Below are 17,481 nucleotides of genomic sequence, written 5' to 3' on the forward strand. Positions count from 1 at the left end.
AAGACAACCTAAAATTACATTATGTAGTAGTTAGGAAATTCTGAAATACTATTGTTTCTCATTTAGAAGATTCTTCTAAATCTTCAATCACATTGACTAAATTTTACTGTATTGCTTTCCACTTCAGATTTGCTGTTACATCACAAAACATTAAGAAAGTCAACATAAATAAGTTTTATATACATATCCATTACAATTTGATTTTATATAGGAAAAACCAGATTGGATTGAATTAGACAAATTACATGCAGAAAGAGGTTGAAATGCCTTGTTTGCAGGATAAGTAACCCTATACAGCAGCACTATATTAAAACTATATTAAGAAACAGTATCAAAAGTATCAAAAAACGTATAAAAGAAAGCTAAACAAAAAAAAAGTAGCACAAATCACTTTAAACACCTACTTGCTTCTGTAGCCACTGTTCTCGCCGCTTTTGTTTTCTCCTTATGCTTTTCAACTTGTTTTTTTCTCTCTTACTCAGGTTTTGGTTGAAAGAAATACATGTAGACTGTACAGGACTCTCAGGTGCAATACACTGTTCCTCTTCTACAGCACTTGCAGATGAAGCAATGTTCATCAGAAAAGGTGACCCATCAGCAATGGCATTCCCAGATGATTGTCCAGTAGCTTCAAAACCACATTCATCACTTTCTGTGTCTGCATGTACCAATGTGGTACAGGACAAAGCTTGAAACTTTTTTCGTAGTTTGCCAGCACCTGAACTATATTGGACCTGAAAAGCACTATTATTAGACTCTAATTGCAGGTCACCTGGTATATAAAGTGATGGATTTTCATTTTGGCCATTTGACCATTTCATGTGGTAAACTGGTCCCATACTGGAAGTTTCAAATAACACAGGTGACAAAGCAAGTCTCTGTCTGATATTTAAATCCAAACTGCGTGATCGTCTGTGAAATGGTCTTAGTGTGCATGCATCATTCAGACAGGAAGCAAAAAGATTTCCTTTTTGATTTAATGCCTTTAAGGGAAATTTCTTACTTTCCATCACAAATCTGGGAGATCTTACTTCTAGACAAAGTGCTTCTGTAAATCTTTCAGTATCACTGTTATTCTTTCTGGTGATGTATGAAAGCTCTTGGGGGCTGATATCTGAAACTGCTGTTACCATTTCATGGCGGCTAGTCTTGCTAAAACCAGACTTAATTTCACAGAGAGGTAAGCATTTTCCTGCTGACTTTGCCAATCTAACAGAGCGAGCTGCTTGATAATCAGTCCGACTTTTGCAGAAATGTATATTTACTAGCTGTCCACAGGAGCATTTTGTGTTGCAAACAAAATTAAAGCCCCCTAAACGGGCCTCACAAAATGGACAGTGCAGTTTTCCAACGGTCCACTGTGCCTATTAACAAAAAACAAACCATCATTCAACACATTCTTTACAAATCTAAGATTAGGAAATCATTACTACATTTACTTTTGTCCTTCTACTAAAGGGTTTAGCTATTGTTTTTCAAAAACAAGAAAAGAAACTCCAAAAAGAAAATTCACCATAAAAAATGTTCCAGAGAAAATGTTCACTGCTTACTGAAGTGATAATTAATTCTAAGTGGTAACTATTCTAAATGTAAGAACTCTAGTACTAACATACACTTCTAAATGTAGGGGCTTTAAAATATTTTAATAAATTGTTCGTAGGTAGAACAATACCACTGAAAACATTAGATCCTTTTAAAGAAGGAAATTAATTTACCATGTTAATCGGGAACTGGCAAGCACAGTTTCTCAGCTGAGTTTTCTAAGCGCTGATACATTACTTGCATACCAAGTACAGTGGAAGGAGATTTCTCACAAAGAAAATATAGTTTTTTTCTTTGCTTATCCATAGAAAGCTTGTAATGGTCCCTGCATTTTGGTAGTATAACAACATGATCTGTGTGAACACACCATCATAAATCCCTAATACTGTATCATTAGGGACGTGCTTATTTATATACTTTTATGAATTTTTATGAATCTCATTTCAAACCTAATGTCACTCTTTAAAAAGGAAATATATATCAAAGACCTAAAATCTCCTTCATACTTGCACAACTATACTCATCTGCTTAGTAGAAACTTTTTTGAGGATTAAAGACATGCTGGTGTTAGCAGGATCACAGCCCAGATGAGAAACATTATTATCAACTCCAGTCACATGTTATTCACTAGTGTGCCTGAAGTGAGGTTAGCAACCAATACAGAAGCTGTCTAGCATTTCTAGCAAAAGCATTGCTTTCAGCTGCAAATATCTTTGCAAGGTAGTTTGGCAAATGATTCCATGACCAATACATGTCTGAGTGAACACTTTTGGAAGTTTCAGTACAAGCACTTTTGCAGTTTCTGAAAAGACTTGTGTGGAAGAGAAGTATTTTTCACATGTGGCACTGTAAAAAATCACAGAAACACTTCTTTGAGAAACTCACTTCTGCGTAGTGTGTTAAAAACATACAATTTAAAAAAATATAAAAGATATGATGGATGAGAACCTGTTTAAATTTGGACATGTTATTAACTAAGAGAAAAATAAAAATTGTTAACATATGTCTAAACACAAACAAATCCCACAAAATTCATTAAGCATGCAGTCCTAGTTTGTGAGGCTGATGAACTTGTCTCTATGCCATTCCCTAGGAACAATTAAGCCAACTCAGAGATTTACTTTAAGTCTCTCATGCTCTCGGATGCTTATGACTAGGCACAAAATTAAGGAAAAAGCACTTTTTAGTGCAGAAGTAACCTCAATCTATAGACAGGGAGAAGGAAATGATCTACAAAGGTTAGGGAAGAAAGCTAAGAGCCTGGAAAACTGGAATACCAGTTTTCCCTTGAACAGCATGGACTTCAGTGCTGCACAGAATCACAGAATCATAAAATGGCCTGGGTTGAAAAGGACCTCAAAGATCATCTAGTTTCAACCTCCTGCTACGTGCATGGTTGTCATCCACTAGACCAGGCTGCCCAGAGCCACATCCAGCCTGACCTTGAATGCCTCCAGGGATGGTGCATCCACAACCTCCTTGGGCAACCTGTTCCAGTGTGTCACCACCTGCTGAGTGAAAAACTGCCTCCTAATATCTAAACTATCTAACTTAAACCTCCCCTGTCGCAGTTTAAAACCATTGTCCCTTGTCATATCAGTATCCATCCTCAAAAACAGCCATTCTCCCTCCTGCTTATATGCTTCCTTCAAGTACTGGAAGGCCACAACGAGGTCTCCCTGGAGCCTTCTCTTTTCCAGGCTAAACAATCCCAGTTCTCTCCACCTTTCCTCATAGTAGAGGTGCTCCAGCCCTCTGATCATCTTAGTGGCCCTCCTCTGGATCCACTCCAAGAGCTCCATGTCCTTCCTGTACTGGGGGCCCCAGGCCTGGAAGCAGTACTCCAGAGCTGAGTAGAGGGGGACAATCACCTCCCTCTCCCTGCTGGCCACCCCTTTTTTAATGCAGCCGAGAACATATTTGGCCTTCCAGGCTACAAGAGCACATTGCCAGCTCATGTCCAGCTTCTTGTCCACCAGGATCCCCAAGTCCTTCTCTGCAGGGCTGCTCTCAAGGAGATCTTCCCCCAGTTTGTACAAATACTGGGTATTTATCTGTGTGCTGGCACAGATTGCCCAGAGAGATAATGGGGTCTCCTCCTTGGAGATCTCCAGAATCTGCTTGGATCCAGACCTGGGCACCCTGCTCGGGTGTTCCTGCTGGAGCAGGGGTTGGGCCAGGTGGACCCAGAGGACTCTGCCAACCTCAGCCACTCTGTAATTCAGACAAAAATGGGAAAGCTAGAGATTGTAGGGAAGAGAAAGTACATCCCAATTTCCAATGTGCAGGGAAACTGGGAGATCAAGTGCAGTACAAGGGAGTCTGGGATTGATTTAGCGTGAGCTTAGTAAGGGACCGATAAACCACTGACTCAGTTTAAGAAGTAACAGCAGAGGCGGTGGCAGTGGGAAAACCAGCAAGATCTTAAGAAGAGCTTAGGGTACACAGATTTAAAAATGGCCTCCATAAAGACAGAAAAGTAGGAAAGGTTATCCAAAGAAGCCAAACAAAATGAAGACTGATAGGGAAAACAGAATGCTAGTAAATAATGGGCACTAGCAACACTGATCAGATATTTATAATTATTGAAGATTTTCTATATATTAATGTGTGCATGAAACCCAATGAGATTGGTTAAGAACAGGGACAGATGGCAAAAAAGAACTGGCTGGGAAGCAGTGGGCTGTTGCAGGCTGCAAATAGACTTTGTGCTTATGTAAAATGATTTAGCCTTTGATTCAGGAGTCATAAAGGAGAAAATAACACATGATCACAACATTATTCAGAGCCCAGGAAAATCTGCGGATAAACCAAAATTGTTTTAAAACCACATATATATATCCATAAACCTGCAGCATCTTTCCAGAGAGGTCAGAAGTGAATGAAACAAGAGTTCCCAGGACGTGAAAAAGAAAACAAAACACTGATACTGAAGACTTTCAAAGAGTACTGTGTTCTGTGCCTTAACAACCAGAGAAACATTGCTCTTCTGCAATCTTGAGGAAATACACTAAATCTCTCTTAAGCAGTCACTGTCTACAGGTCTTTTATCTCTCAGGCCTCCAAAATGAACCTTTGGGTTTTGATATGCAGAAAGATGAGCATTTACAACTAATGTAACATTAATTCCAATTATACTGAAATAATTGAACATGCAAACTGCTATAAAAATTAGGTCACTGTGATCGGGCATTCAAGATTAGGTTAATCTGTAAGGCACAAAAATATCTTATCACCCTGCTTTTCTTTTTCTTCCCAAAGATTAATATTTTTGAAGCAGATGCACTATTCTGTCATGCACTATTTAGGTCCAAGATTTCATTAATTTTCAGAAGAGATTAATTAATATTTAAGAATACAAAACAGACAGGAAAGCATTGAAGGAGAATGAAACAAGTTTTCTTAATTTCTGAATGCTCAGTTTTACAGTCATCATTTTCAGAGTGGATTTGCTTAGACCAGAATTGTTACTTGAGATACAGATTAGAACAGAATAGAATATAACAGAAATATATATGCTTTTGTATATATAAGAAAACTTGGATACTGAAACCTAAGCAGAAGGAAATGCAAATAGAACATGCTTCTCAAAATGAAACATTAATTTGTTTGCAGGGCAAACAAAAACTACTGTTTTGGCTTACTTCTCCTACACCGTCAAAGAAAGACTTGGGTGGTTCTGGTGGATGAAAAGACTGACACATGTGTTTCCAGCCCTGAAGGCCAACTGTATCACGGGCTACATCAATAGAAGGGTGGTCAGCAAGGAGAGGGAGGGGGCTGTGCTCTTCTGCTCTGCCCTCCTGAGGCCCCACTTGTAGTACTGCATTCAGGCCTTAGGCCTGCAACACAAAACAGATGTGAACTGAGCCATGAAGATAATCAGAGGGCTGGAGTGCTTTCTTACAGTGAAAGCTAAGGGAGATGGGCTTGTTCATCCTGGAAAAGACAAGACTCTGGAGAGACCTCATTATGGCCATCCAGTACTTGAAGGGAGCTTAGAAACAGGAGGCAGAGCAACATTTTACAAGGTCTCATACAAGATGAGATGGAATGGCTTTAAACTAAAGAGGGGAGATTTAAGGTAGATATTAGGTGGAAATTCCTTACTCAGAGGGTGGTATGGCACTCAAACAGGCTGCCCAGAGAAGCTGTGGATGCCCCATCCCTGGAGATGTCAAGGCCAGGTTGGATGGGGCCATGATCAGCTTGATCTGGTGGCTGGAAACTCTGCTGATGGCACAGGATCAGAATTGGGTGAGCTTAAAGTCTCCTTCCAACCCATGCCATTCTGTGATTCTACAAGTAACATTTAAATTCTAGACCTAAAAAAAAGAATATAGTCAATAGAAACAATAATTTCAACAGTTGTGAGATGTCTTATAATTTTCAATGGGCAGTTAAGATCAAATGCATTGACACTAGCTTGTCATCAGACCTTGCAATTTCCAAGAAAGCAAGTACTTTCTATCATATAAAAAATATCAGAACATGTAAAAGAAAGAAATTACATCATAGTCCAACAACAAATCTTTAAAAAACCTTCAATGTTACTGTCCACATGTGCTAGTACTAAAAGATACAATGATCAGCACAAACCAAAATCCAAAGCCTAGATAATTCACACATTTTTTAATATATAGTCACCGTTGTTAGCTATGCATTCCCTCCAGCAACGAACAAGAGCCTGCATGCCATACTCATGACAATCTGCACTGGCTGAAACACACTAGCCACCACCTTGCAATGTACACATCCACTGTTAGGTCACCTTCCATGTTCAGCAGGAGTCAATGAATATCAGTGGGTGCACGTAGGGGAGCTGTTAGGTCATAGCTTGAACTGGTGACTGAGCACATGATGAAAGAGTGTCACTGACCCAGAGCGCACAGGCAAACTGTTTGCACCTGTGCTCCCCATGTGACCAGAAGGTGTGGACCCAGTGGTAAGTCATCCTGGGCTCATATAAGGGCCAGCCACTGAAAAGAGAGTGTCACTTGGATGTTGGTTTTTTTTTTGTGAAGGAGTGCAGTATGGCCAGAGGTCCCCTTTACCAGTTGGGTGACTTCAGCTCTTCTTTCTGTATGTGACTATTGGCCTACCTGTGAATATTTTGTCTGGTTTTGCCAAGAAACTGTCAGAAGCAATTTTGCTTCCTCATGAGCAGAGCAGTGCATTTTTTCCTCATGGAGGAATTCAATTCCTCACCTTTCCTCTGTATGCACTTCCATGTCAGATGTTGTTTTGTCAGTCTGCCCCTCTGCTGCCATATGTTGTGTATCAACAAAATGTAATGGAATATCGGTGGGAAGGTTAAACCTCTACTGACATACCACAACCATCTGCCTATGGCATGGTGGGCCAACATCGTAAAGTAGGAGGCACTAGTTTCAGAGCAGCCCTTAAACACAAGAAAATAATACATATAATAGTCTTCCATAATAATATAGGTTACAAAAAAAAAAAATCCTTCAGTTACAAAGTCTCTGTAATATATATAGATCTTTTCAGACGAGTATCCTTCAAATTTCTTCCCTCCTTATTTGATGTTTTGTTAAATGATAAAGATACAAGGAAAAATATATCTACCTTCTCAATGTCGCATTTAACCCACTCTGGTATAGCTTCTAAGCTCACATGCCATACGTTGCAAGACTCCTGAGCAACAGCTGAATGCCGTGATATCTGTTGAAAAAATAAATACTGTATTGTTATTCAACATTCATGTAGGCTTTTTTTGTTTGAACATAGTCAAATATCAGCCTCCCAAATTCAGTAAATATTTTTATTAACAAATGATGCTCAAAGATGTTGGTACATTCTTTAAGCCAAAAATCAAGTAGATGCTGTCAAGAATATACTATTTCTGAATCTAAGGACATTGGACAGACTCCACTGTGGAGATGGAGGCGTCTGGAGGTGTTTTTATTTTGTTTGCAAGAACAGAAAGTATGCAATCGCTGATCTTCCAATTATATAAGGAAACTGATTTCACATGCTCTATCAGCTGGTACAATTTTCCATAACGGCAGGAAGAACTTAAGTTATAGTATATGAAGGCTGGTCAGTACTGGACAACTATTGCATGACTTGATTTCTAATCTTTTGAAATGCGTTCAGGAAAATTATCTGAGAAACCAGGGACTTTATTAATTTTTGAGTTTTATGTGCAATGATGTGACCAAATAAAGAGAAAAAAAAATAAAGTTGGTAAGAGTAATAGACTGACACTAAAATAAATAAAATTACCTAACTACCCTTTAGCACAGAAATATAAGTGTAGTTAAAACATTTTAATGTAGTTTTGAATGTCAGTAAAGTTCTAAGGATGGCTAAGACATAAGCTCTAGTAAGTGTCTAAGTCTGAAAATCCTTTGTTAAAGGTGATGAATGTGGAAAAAACACTGACTACTACGTTATGGAATCAATGGGAGTAAAAATTTTATTCTGAGAATTGAAAGTGGACCATATACTGTAGACAAACTTATAGAAATTCTCCACTTAATGACAGTAGAACTGAAACAAATTCATTTGCTGTATCTATATCACCCTCCTCTTCTCTATGAAATAGACTGCATGTACTTCAACTTAGATAAAATTCTGATTCAACTTAGACCTAATTCTGATTTAAAGTATTTATAATGTGTACGTAACTTCAACATTTAGTTTTAAAATTAGTTTTAAAATTTAAGTAAAAGAATTTAAAATTCTTTTACTCATATTTAAGCAACATATTCAATTGCAAGCCTAAAATTCAAAAGGGAAAGATGACGTACTGAAAATATTACTACCCTACTTTTTTTTTTTTGTCTCCTGCTGACTCAGAAAGCAGCATTAAATTACATTTATCTGCTATCTATATAATTAGTGAAAGAGCATTTTCAGTTCTGTTCAAAATAAAAATGGATCTTTACCATCAATTTAAAGTTATATTTTGCCATGAAAGGAGTGGAAATCCACTGCAAACAAAACAAACAAAAAACCCTTAATATATACTATGAAAAATATTCTACATTCTCATGCTCTGCAGGCAAGGGAGTTTAATCATAAAAGAAATCAGCAAAAAATTAATCTTCTTTCTAAGATTACAGTATGTTAGAAAATTAAGATCACATCCATAGTATGGGAAGTTGAGTCCACCCTGAAATACAAGAAAGCATATTGCAGTGACAACCAAGTCACCTTGAATCTTGATACATTTGTAGTGAACTTAAAAGATTCACTTGAAGGTGTGTCTTAGTACTTTTGATGGAGTAACACAGGATACATTTGTACTTCTGCTTGGCCCCATAGATTGAGACAGAAGACCTGCACTGCCTAAGGAATGCACTAGACTTGACTTACAAAGATGTCCCCTTCCACAAAACGAAGTATAATGTAAAAAAACCTGCAAAAATAACTAAAATTGAAAATGTGATCAGTGTACTTTGCAATTTGAGAAAGACAAGAATATATTCTGTGAGTTGTTTTAATAAGGTACCCACAAAATCTATTCAGAAAAAGGGAATTTCATACTATGTATGCAGCAGATAATTCTTTGCCTTCCCACTTGTAGGTATCTTCTCATATGCTTTTCAACTACAGACACACATGATCTTCTGGAATAACAGTGTTCCAGAACTGAAGTTTTCCTTCTAATTTATAGGTATTTATATAGTCATAATCTGGGCTTCAATTTACAAATGCAGTAACTCCACTAGTAAGGCACTAGCAATACACTATTTAAGAAGAAGCTCAAACAACTGATTTAATTGCATTAAATATGAAAAGATCTTGATTAGAACAAAGTTATTATTGTCAAGAAATATTTGCATCCAAATATTGCAGACTTTGGAAACACTTTGCTTATTTATTAAAAAGGACTAATATTACTGTTAAATTTTTGCCTCAGAAAAAGTCATTTAAAATTTTTACTTTTGTATTGTTGGAGAGGTACATAATGAGTAGGGCAGATTACTATTCAAAAATATTGAGCATTTAACTTTAAAATAAAGAAAAAGTATGCAATACTTCCAAAAGAAGATCCTAAACACAACACAATAATTAGTTTTTCATTTTTTTGTGTGTGTTGATAGGTAGCCTTCCTCTAGAAACAGTTTCTAGGTGAAAAAAAGGCTTTCTTTCAGTTATTTGAAAAGCTAAGTTATTAGAAAATGCTAAAGACAATGAAAATTCTTATTGCTGAATCCTGAAATGATATACTTGGTAGACTAAAACTCAAGATCAGCTATCAACCCAGATTAAGATCCAGAAATTTAACAACTGAAAGTCACAGTGATTGAAAAAAAAAAAAAACAAAAAACAAAACACACACAGAAAAAAACAAACAACAAAAAAAAAGATGCTGCTTTTAAAAGGTATCCTTCTGAAGGTAGCCTTCCGAAAATGTTCCATGTTACAAATGTACATAAGGTGAGAGCATATCCTGCTCTCTTGCAAACCTGTGTGTCAAAAACATTTCATTTCTGACTACTGACCTAAATGCATATAAATTAATAAAATACGGTTTGTTATTAATAATAATTATACTTGGGTCTTAATAGTAACTTTGTTTTTAACTTTAATGGTTATGCTTTTCTCCAGTGCCAAAAAAAAAAAAATGGTGTGGTATTTCATTTCTACTGTGTTCAAAAACAAATAAATCAACATATTCTCTTCCATTTATTTTTTTCTCTCTGATTCAGCATCATAGATGCAAGCACAGTGTTCTTGGTGTACTTGGAAGGACTCTAACTCTTTAATAACTAACTTACAAAGCAGTAAGAAATATTTTGTCAAAATGATCATTTTTCTCTTTATTTTAACAATACGACACGTTACTAAGTGGTATTTAGCCTGGCAGTGCATCAACAGTTTCTATCCCCTACTCTTTCAAAATTAATAGCAAAGATATCTGATCTAGGAATATTTTACACAGTTAACTACCAGTTAACTGGAAATCAGCATTTAAAATACACCTTAGAAATAAAGAGTTCCTTGTTAAGACAAATTACAGCAAAACAAGATGCAAAGATAAAACTGATTTTTATATGTAAACCAGAACCAATATATACACAAGCAAGTGGACAAATGTATCACAAACATCAGCTGGCAGGTTGCAGAACATTAGGTGATTGTTAATTACCTGGCTTTGATAGCACTACTGCTTACATCTTTCTCCATGGAATTGTCCATATTTTAATACTTATCTTCACAAGCAAATTTAGTGAAGGAAAGACTAACGGTTCTCCTTTATCAAGAACTAATAGCACTAGAAAAAGCTAAAAAACAAGAGCAAAGCTGCCCTTCAGACACTATACTTACATCAGATGGCTCTTTTCCATAACATTTTGCAAGGCAAACAGAATTTGCTATGTATTTTCTACATCTCCAGCAACGTAGCACATCAGTCTCTTGGTTACTCATTTCAACTTGTGATTCTTCAGCTTTGTGAGTCTATTTGAAAAGATCATAAAAATGTACAATTCAGTCACCTGTTAAAAGCACACATGATTTTTTCTTTTGCAGCTCTGAAGTCTATCAGTCTACCTCGTCTTCATGATGGAAGAGGCTAATGCTCTGTTTATAAGCATTCCCTGATTCTGTACAATACATCATCTAACCACTTTAAGAAAGTAAATAAAAACAACTGATCTAATTTCCAGGTTGCATACAGAACTGGAAAACAAAAATTCCAAAATCTCAAAAAAAACCCCGATCTCCTCAGTGTTTACAGAAGAGATGAGAGAACTTCAGCCTTCCCAATTACAGTCTCCTCTTCCACATCATACTATTTCCTACTTCCACATCATACTATTTTCCAGAGCAGGTCCACAGAAACAGGTCATTGTTACCCGACACATCTAATACACACATACAGACATTTATGTGATGTCACATAACAAAAGTTAATGCTGACATGAAAACAAAGGTTGTTTACTCAAAATGCCCCTAGAGGCTTGTTCTCTTTCGTAACATTATATAAGATGATCAGTGTTAGTGGTTCAACCAAGCTTTTCACAGACCTAAATCAACTTCCTTGTAAAACAAAGTTAAGACTCAAATTAAGATAGGCAAATATTTTTCCCTCTATGCCTTGCTATCTTAACAATATTTCTCTGGTGCCCTCTAGTCTTATTCTGTAACTTTCCCTTTTGCCATGCTTTCTCCAAAGGTTTTCCTCTTTCTTGCTGCTTCCGTTTTACCTCTTTGTGCTATCTACCTGGAAAAAAGCAAGAGATCTTTTGCACATTCACAAACAACTGGAGGATTATGCTACAATTATGCCTGCTTACACTGCTAAATTGCACATTTATACCACAGTCCTTCCCATAAAGGAGGCTGTGATATAAAATCTAAAACTAGTAATCTCTGTTCTTCCACAGTCCAAATGTTTGACTTTGCAGTTCTTTCAACTTTATTTTAGTGTATTTCTTGCTCTGAGGTCATCAACATTTGTTGCATGTATAGCCATGTGGCTTACTGAGCCACATAAGTCTCTGCATTTTCCCTATTTCTGCTTTGTCTTTTCCTGCCTTTTTTTTCTCAATGAATAGAAGACTAGGAAACAAACTCAAAATATTTGTAGTTTTCCACTTATATCTGAGTTTTTTTCAGCAATTTTCCTACATTTTCTAAATATGTATGGAGTCTGAATATGGTTTAATGAGGAAGAACTAAAACATGATGTTCACACATCACACTAACTGAAGTGTGTACAGAGCATTCAGTAACTAGATCCAAACTAAGAAAGTGAAATCAAGACAAACATTAAATCTGTTTTTTCAACATCATGATAAATTAAGATAAAATTTTATGAAGATTCCATTTGTCTTCTTCTCTAGATAAATGAATGGAAGTTGTTAATGTACATTTAGATGGCCAAACAAAAAATTATGGAAGAGACACTTACAGATAAGGTAGAATTTACACTGGAAAGTCTGTTCTGTTTGTGACAAAAATTTGTCACAACTCAACACAGAATCTGAACTTCTTAATAACCTCAGTCTGTGAAACAATGTGAGGGGGACTAACATCAAAAAAAAAAAAAAGAACAAATTCAGGTTCCATAAGGTTTTAGAGGCAGTATGTACCAATTTGCAGTGAAAACTATGGCACTGGACTTTGGAGAAATGATCACCAGTTACAAGTGTATATCACTCAAACACCTCAAAGTTTTTGTAATTAATCTGTTCTTGGCAGTTTCATAGCACTCCTAAAATTAATTTAATCTTACAATTCTTATAGCTCTGTGGGAACCTCAAATCTAAGACTCAGTAAGGCTTGAAAAACTCTTTGCCTAAGGCTAGCTCAAATGGGAATTTCAGGTGCAGCCATATCCTCATTTACTGGTGATATCTGTCTTGTACAGCATATATATAGTTAATCTATGTATTCAAATTGCATATATTTAAGTCTCTGTATATAGCCCATTTCCTTTATACTAAGTAGAAAAAAACTGTTGTGTCATCTGATCCAAAAGTTGCTTCATTTGAAGGCGGTGATACTTGCTGAAGTGGGGTATGAAACAATTCGTGATAGAGCTCTGAACAGACAACACGCTGTTGGATAAATGCAGTTGCTGCATTTAAAAGACAGTGCTCAAGTCATTTAAAGAAAGGTTGCTTAATGAAAGTGTCACATTCGAAGCAATGTAAATATTCCCTTTACCTGAATATCGCCTAGCAAGGAATCACTGCTATGCTGCAAAATCTAGGTTTTGTTTTCTTGTAAACACTGTAAGTATTTGCTTAGGTCTATACCTTTATTTAAAAATAAATGAATGTATAATACATTATAGATTTAATAATCTGCATACCACAAGTTGCACAGTGTGACCAAGAATGCTGACACTAATCTAGATGAAAAAAACCACCACCTTGAAATTCAAATACTTTTAAAAACAACATTACAGTGGGTGAAGTGTTCTTCTGGCCTCACAGAATTTAAAAAGGGAAAGTTCCTGGGATATTACTGAAATTCTACATGTATGTCCATTTTGCAGGTCTTGCTGAAGGCAGAAGAAATGCTACAAATTACACTAACACATTACAGAGGTCTCCACACAAACCACTTAAGAAAACAACAGATGAAACATTTATGATTTTTTCAACAAGCATTCACATCTATTTGATTTGCAAATAATTTAAACTGGAATTCAAATAAAAGTGGACACACATAGTTCAGAAGTATTTTAATTAATAAATGCAATTTAGCCATCGTATTCTGGATACATTTCAATATATATACATTTTATTTTTTATGGTTTGCCTTTAACACTGTTACAAGGCAACTTGTTCTCACCTTGTTTCACCTTTCAGCAATGATTCTAATGTAAAGATCTGAGATGTCGAGGGGCAGACACACAGAAACTAGATAGTGTCCCACTCAGTGGGCCTTTCCAGGTTGGCACAGGGCCATGTTTGTTGTGGTTTTATTGCTTCAAGATTATTTGCCTTGTGTAAGCTCATACTTGCCTCCAAAATAGCATGCAGATATATCCAAGTGTAAAAAAGCCTACGATTTAAAGCTTCCCTTCAGACTTGTCTTTGGGTTAAAATAAAATAAATTCTTTAACTATCTCCTCATAGATCATGCTTTTTTGATCTCCACCTGTCACTGCAATCCCATGAACTCTTTGAAAAGGGTCATTTATTCTTATACAGCTGTGTTCCAATCTGGCTGCAGAACTCCATATGAACTCAATATGAAGTGCTACCAGTATTGAGCTGACCAGACAAATTATCATGAGGAAGAAAAGGTAAAGACATTGCCTTCTTAGGGTGAAAAATAATATAAGATTCACTAGATTTCTTTTTAAACAAGACACATCAGAAGACTAAATAATTACTGCAGTGAATAACTGGTAAATAATTTTCACGTGCAGTCTCTGTGTGAGCTCCTCAAGACTTTCAGGTTCATACATGCTCATCAGTATGTTAGGTGAAGAAAAAACAATAAAAACATTTTTCCCTTCTCCTATCTATGTGGAAATCTATGAGCAACAACACAGAAAGCTAGTTGGATTATTGTGAAGAAAACAGTAGGAATCACGTGAAGGATGAAGCAGCAGACAAATTGAGAAAATGCTGATAATCAGCTTCCTGTTTACTCACCATTCCTTGAATGGGATGCTTTGCCTACTGTCAATCTCTCGTAAGTAGGAAGTCCTGTTTGATATTTTATTCAAGTTTCTTATACAACACAAACTCCATAATTTATTCAGCTTTGGTCATCTGCTCTCAAAAATACTGCTACAAATCATGAAGTAAAGCCACACCAAAGTTTCTCAAATGTGCAAAGCAAAAGACTAAACATAAAAATGTATTTCTGTTCAAAGCCTGATCTAGCATGTCTCTTCAAATAGGTTTGCCCTCCTCTTAACTACTTAAAAGTGGTTCTCAATGCTTTTTGTTCAAAAGTCACCTGTGACCCCATCAGGATACTGTAGCCATGAAGATGACAATAATAATTAGGTTGCAGCAAGGAATTAGGGCACATTAACTGAGCATTAGTGACAGAGAGTCTTGAAAAAATAGTGGATGCATGGAAGCTTTGAGGTAGAGCGACTGAAGCAAGATGAACGTGTTGGGCAACAAGTGTACGTACCAGAAATTCCTAATCCTGAAAAGGGAGGAACCAACACTTTGATGAACAGGAAAACAAGGAGCTCAAGCACATATGAAAACTCACTGCTAGGCTGCAATCCCCAGAGTTTTTCTCTTTTAAAGAGACACTTATAAAAGTACACTTAATCTGCATTTCCCAAAAAACTCATGTTATAAGGGGAGAAAGAAAATGATGTTCAGGCTGCCAGGGCAGCAGAGCAGCAACATGTGTGAGCTGATGTGCACATCTCTCCTGCAGGACTGCGAACTGTTCCAGCAGTGCAGCTGTTGTGAACTGAGCCCAGGTCATGGTCCACTGCTGATGAGAGGGTAGCGGGCATCAATAACACTCCCTTCCAGCAACAGTAGTAAATTAAAAGGCAGTTAACCTTAAAAATAGAAAGGAATGTCCCACTTGCAATGCGTTACTTGATTTCCTAAAAGATCCTGCTGCACGCTGCTAAAGTCGGCGAGTCTACACCATACATCAAGAGAGTACAGAGTGCTTAAATTGCTTTGACACAACAGACAAAACGGGTCAATGGAAAACCAGGGCTTGGCACATAAATTTCTTCTTACACGAAATCTCACTGACCGTTCCAGGACTGTTTAATGGCTCTGCACGTACCAACACCGGCTGCCGCACAAAATAAAGCTCTGGGCCATCAGTAACGCACGTCCCGGTGTCACACACGCTCCCCACCACAGTCACCGGCCCACAGCCACGGCCAACCGAGCGTCCCGGCCCAGCCGCCATCCGCCGGCGCCCGACCCCGCCGCGCCCGCCAGGCCCCGGCCGGGCAGCGATCGCCTCGGAGCGGGGCCGGGGGACGGCAGCCGCGCCGTGGGCGGCGCGTGGAGCGCTGGGCCCCGCTCCCGCGCGTCGCGGGCGCTGTCAGGCGGCGGCACCGCTAAGTAAACTCTGAAGAGAAGTCGGGGCTCCCGCCGCCGCTCTCCGGCTCCCCCCGGGGCGGGCAGCACCCCGAGGGCTCGGCGCAGGTGTCCGCCCCTCCCCGCGCCCCGGCAGGGCCTAAGGGCCGGCGGCGCTGCCCCTCCCCGCGCCCCGCTCCGCTTACCGGGCCGCGCCGCTCGAAGCCGCGAGGAGGAGGCGACGCCGCCGAGGCGGGCGGGGAAGGGGCTGCGCAGCAGCAGCTGCTCATGCGAACGGGAAGAGACAGGAGACAAACGGCTGCGGAAAGCGCTCAGCCACCGCGGTGCCCGGCCGGCCCTGCCCGCCGCGGAGGTCACCCGGGGGAGGGCCGGTCCTCTCGGGCGCTGCCGCGAGCCCTCCCCGCGGGGTGCCGGCGGAGGCCGGGCGGCGGCGGGAGGTCCGGCGGGCCGTGCCGCGGGGAGGCCTGAGGGTGGCACCGCCGCTGTCTCCTGCCTGGCAGAGGGGGAGCCGGGGTGGGGTGTGCCGGGCTGGGTGCGGCAGAGGTGAGACGCGGGAGTGGATTAGGGAGAGCTGAATAAAAACTTTTCAGTAGAAGAAGGAACAGTAACAAAGCGACAGAAATGCTTTGCGCTGCTGCAGCCCTTTCCATAAAGGCAGCAGCGCAGCTAGTCAAATGCGTTAGGCTTTTCCAGGGGAGCAGCGGTGCCCGCCTGTGCTCAGGGTTTTTCAAAACTCAGGAAGAAGCTCTGTCCAGAGCCAGCGCAGCCAGACCGGAACCAGTGTGAGAGCAACTGCAGGCAGCAGGGTGCATCACATACAGCAGTGTATCAGCTCCCCTGCAGCCTCTGAGTGCCTTAATGGGCACCAAAGCAAAGAGAAAGTTTTAAATGAAATACATAACTATTTTGTGAACTTTTACACGGAATTGCTGCAACTCATGCGGAGCAGTCTGGGAGAAAACCTGGGCACACAACTGGGGGGAATGCACCAGAGGACCCTGCTGTCATCAAAGGGGACCTCAATAGGTTGGAGTGATGGGCTGATAAGAATCTCATGCAATTCAAGAAAGAAGTGCAAGTCCTGCATCTGGAAAGGAGCAGTCCAGGCATGAACACATGTTGGGGACATCCAGATGGAAAGGAGCTCTGCAGAAAAGGGCCTGGGGCTCCTGGTGGACACCAGGTTAAACGTGAGTCAGCAATATGCCCATGCGGCAAGAAGGCTTACAGCACTGTGAGCTTTTTTCAAGAGAAATGTTGCTAAATGATTGAGGGAAGTGATCCTTCTCTTCTATTTAGCTCTGGTGAAGCCACACCTGGAGTGCTGTGTCCAGTTCTAGGTTTCACAGTACAAGAACGGTATGGACACTGTGGAAAGAGTCAAACAAAGGGCCTTGAAGATGATGAAGGGTCTGGAGTATACCTGTGTAGTAAGTACAGTAAGGAAGGGCTGAGAGAGCTG

General features: G+C 39.3%; 1 protein-coding gene across 3 annotated transcripts in view; it reads right to left on the reverse strand.

Moving 5' to 3' along the window:
- Positions 1-16,902, reverse strand: part of RNF180 (ring finger protein 180) — a 75,582-nt gene extending 58,680 nt beyond the window's left edge. For 2 of the 3 annotated variants that reach the window (XM_031608214.2, XM_090131368.1), the window contains exons 1-4: positions 16,205-16,902; positions 10,846-10,977; positions 7,132-7,227; positions 405-1,364 (exon numbers count right to left, since the gene is read on the reverse strand). In XM_031608214.2, the coding sequence (XP_031464074.2) occupies positions 405-1,364; positions 7,132-7,227; positions 10,846-10,977; positions 16,205-16,288 (1,272 nt within the window). In that variant the 5' untranslated portion in view covers positions 16,289-16,902. Of the gene's footprint in view, positions 1-404; positions 1,365-7,131; positions 7,228-10,845; positions 10,978-15,756; positions 15,866-16,204 lie in introns of those variants that run through there. The other variant, XM_090131369.1, reaches the window with a different exon arrangement.
- Between the last annotated feature and the right edge of the window lie 579 nt (positions 16,903-17,481).

The sequence above is a fragment of the Phasianus colchicus genome, chromosome Z (assembly GCF_987193195.1).
Source record: "Phasianus colchicus chromosome Z, bPhaCol1.hap1.1, whole genome shotgun sequence".
Classification (NCBI taxonomy): Eukaryota; Metazoa; Chordata; class Aves; order Galliformes; family Phasianidae; genus Phasianus; species Phasianus colchicus.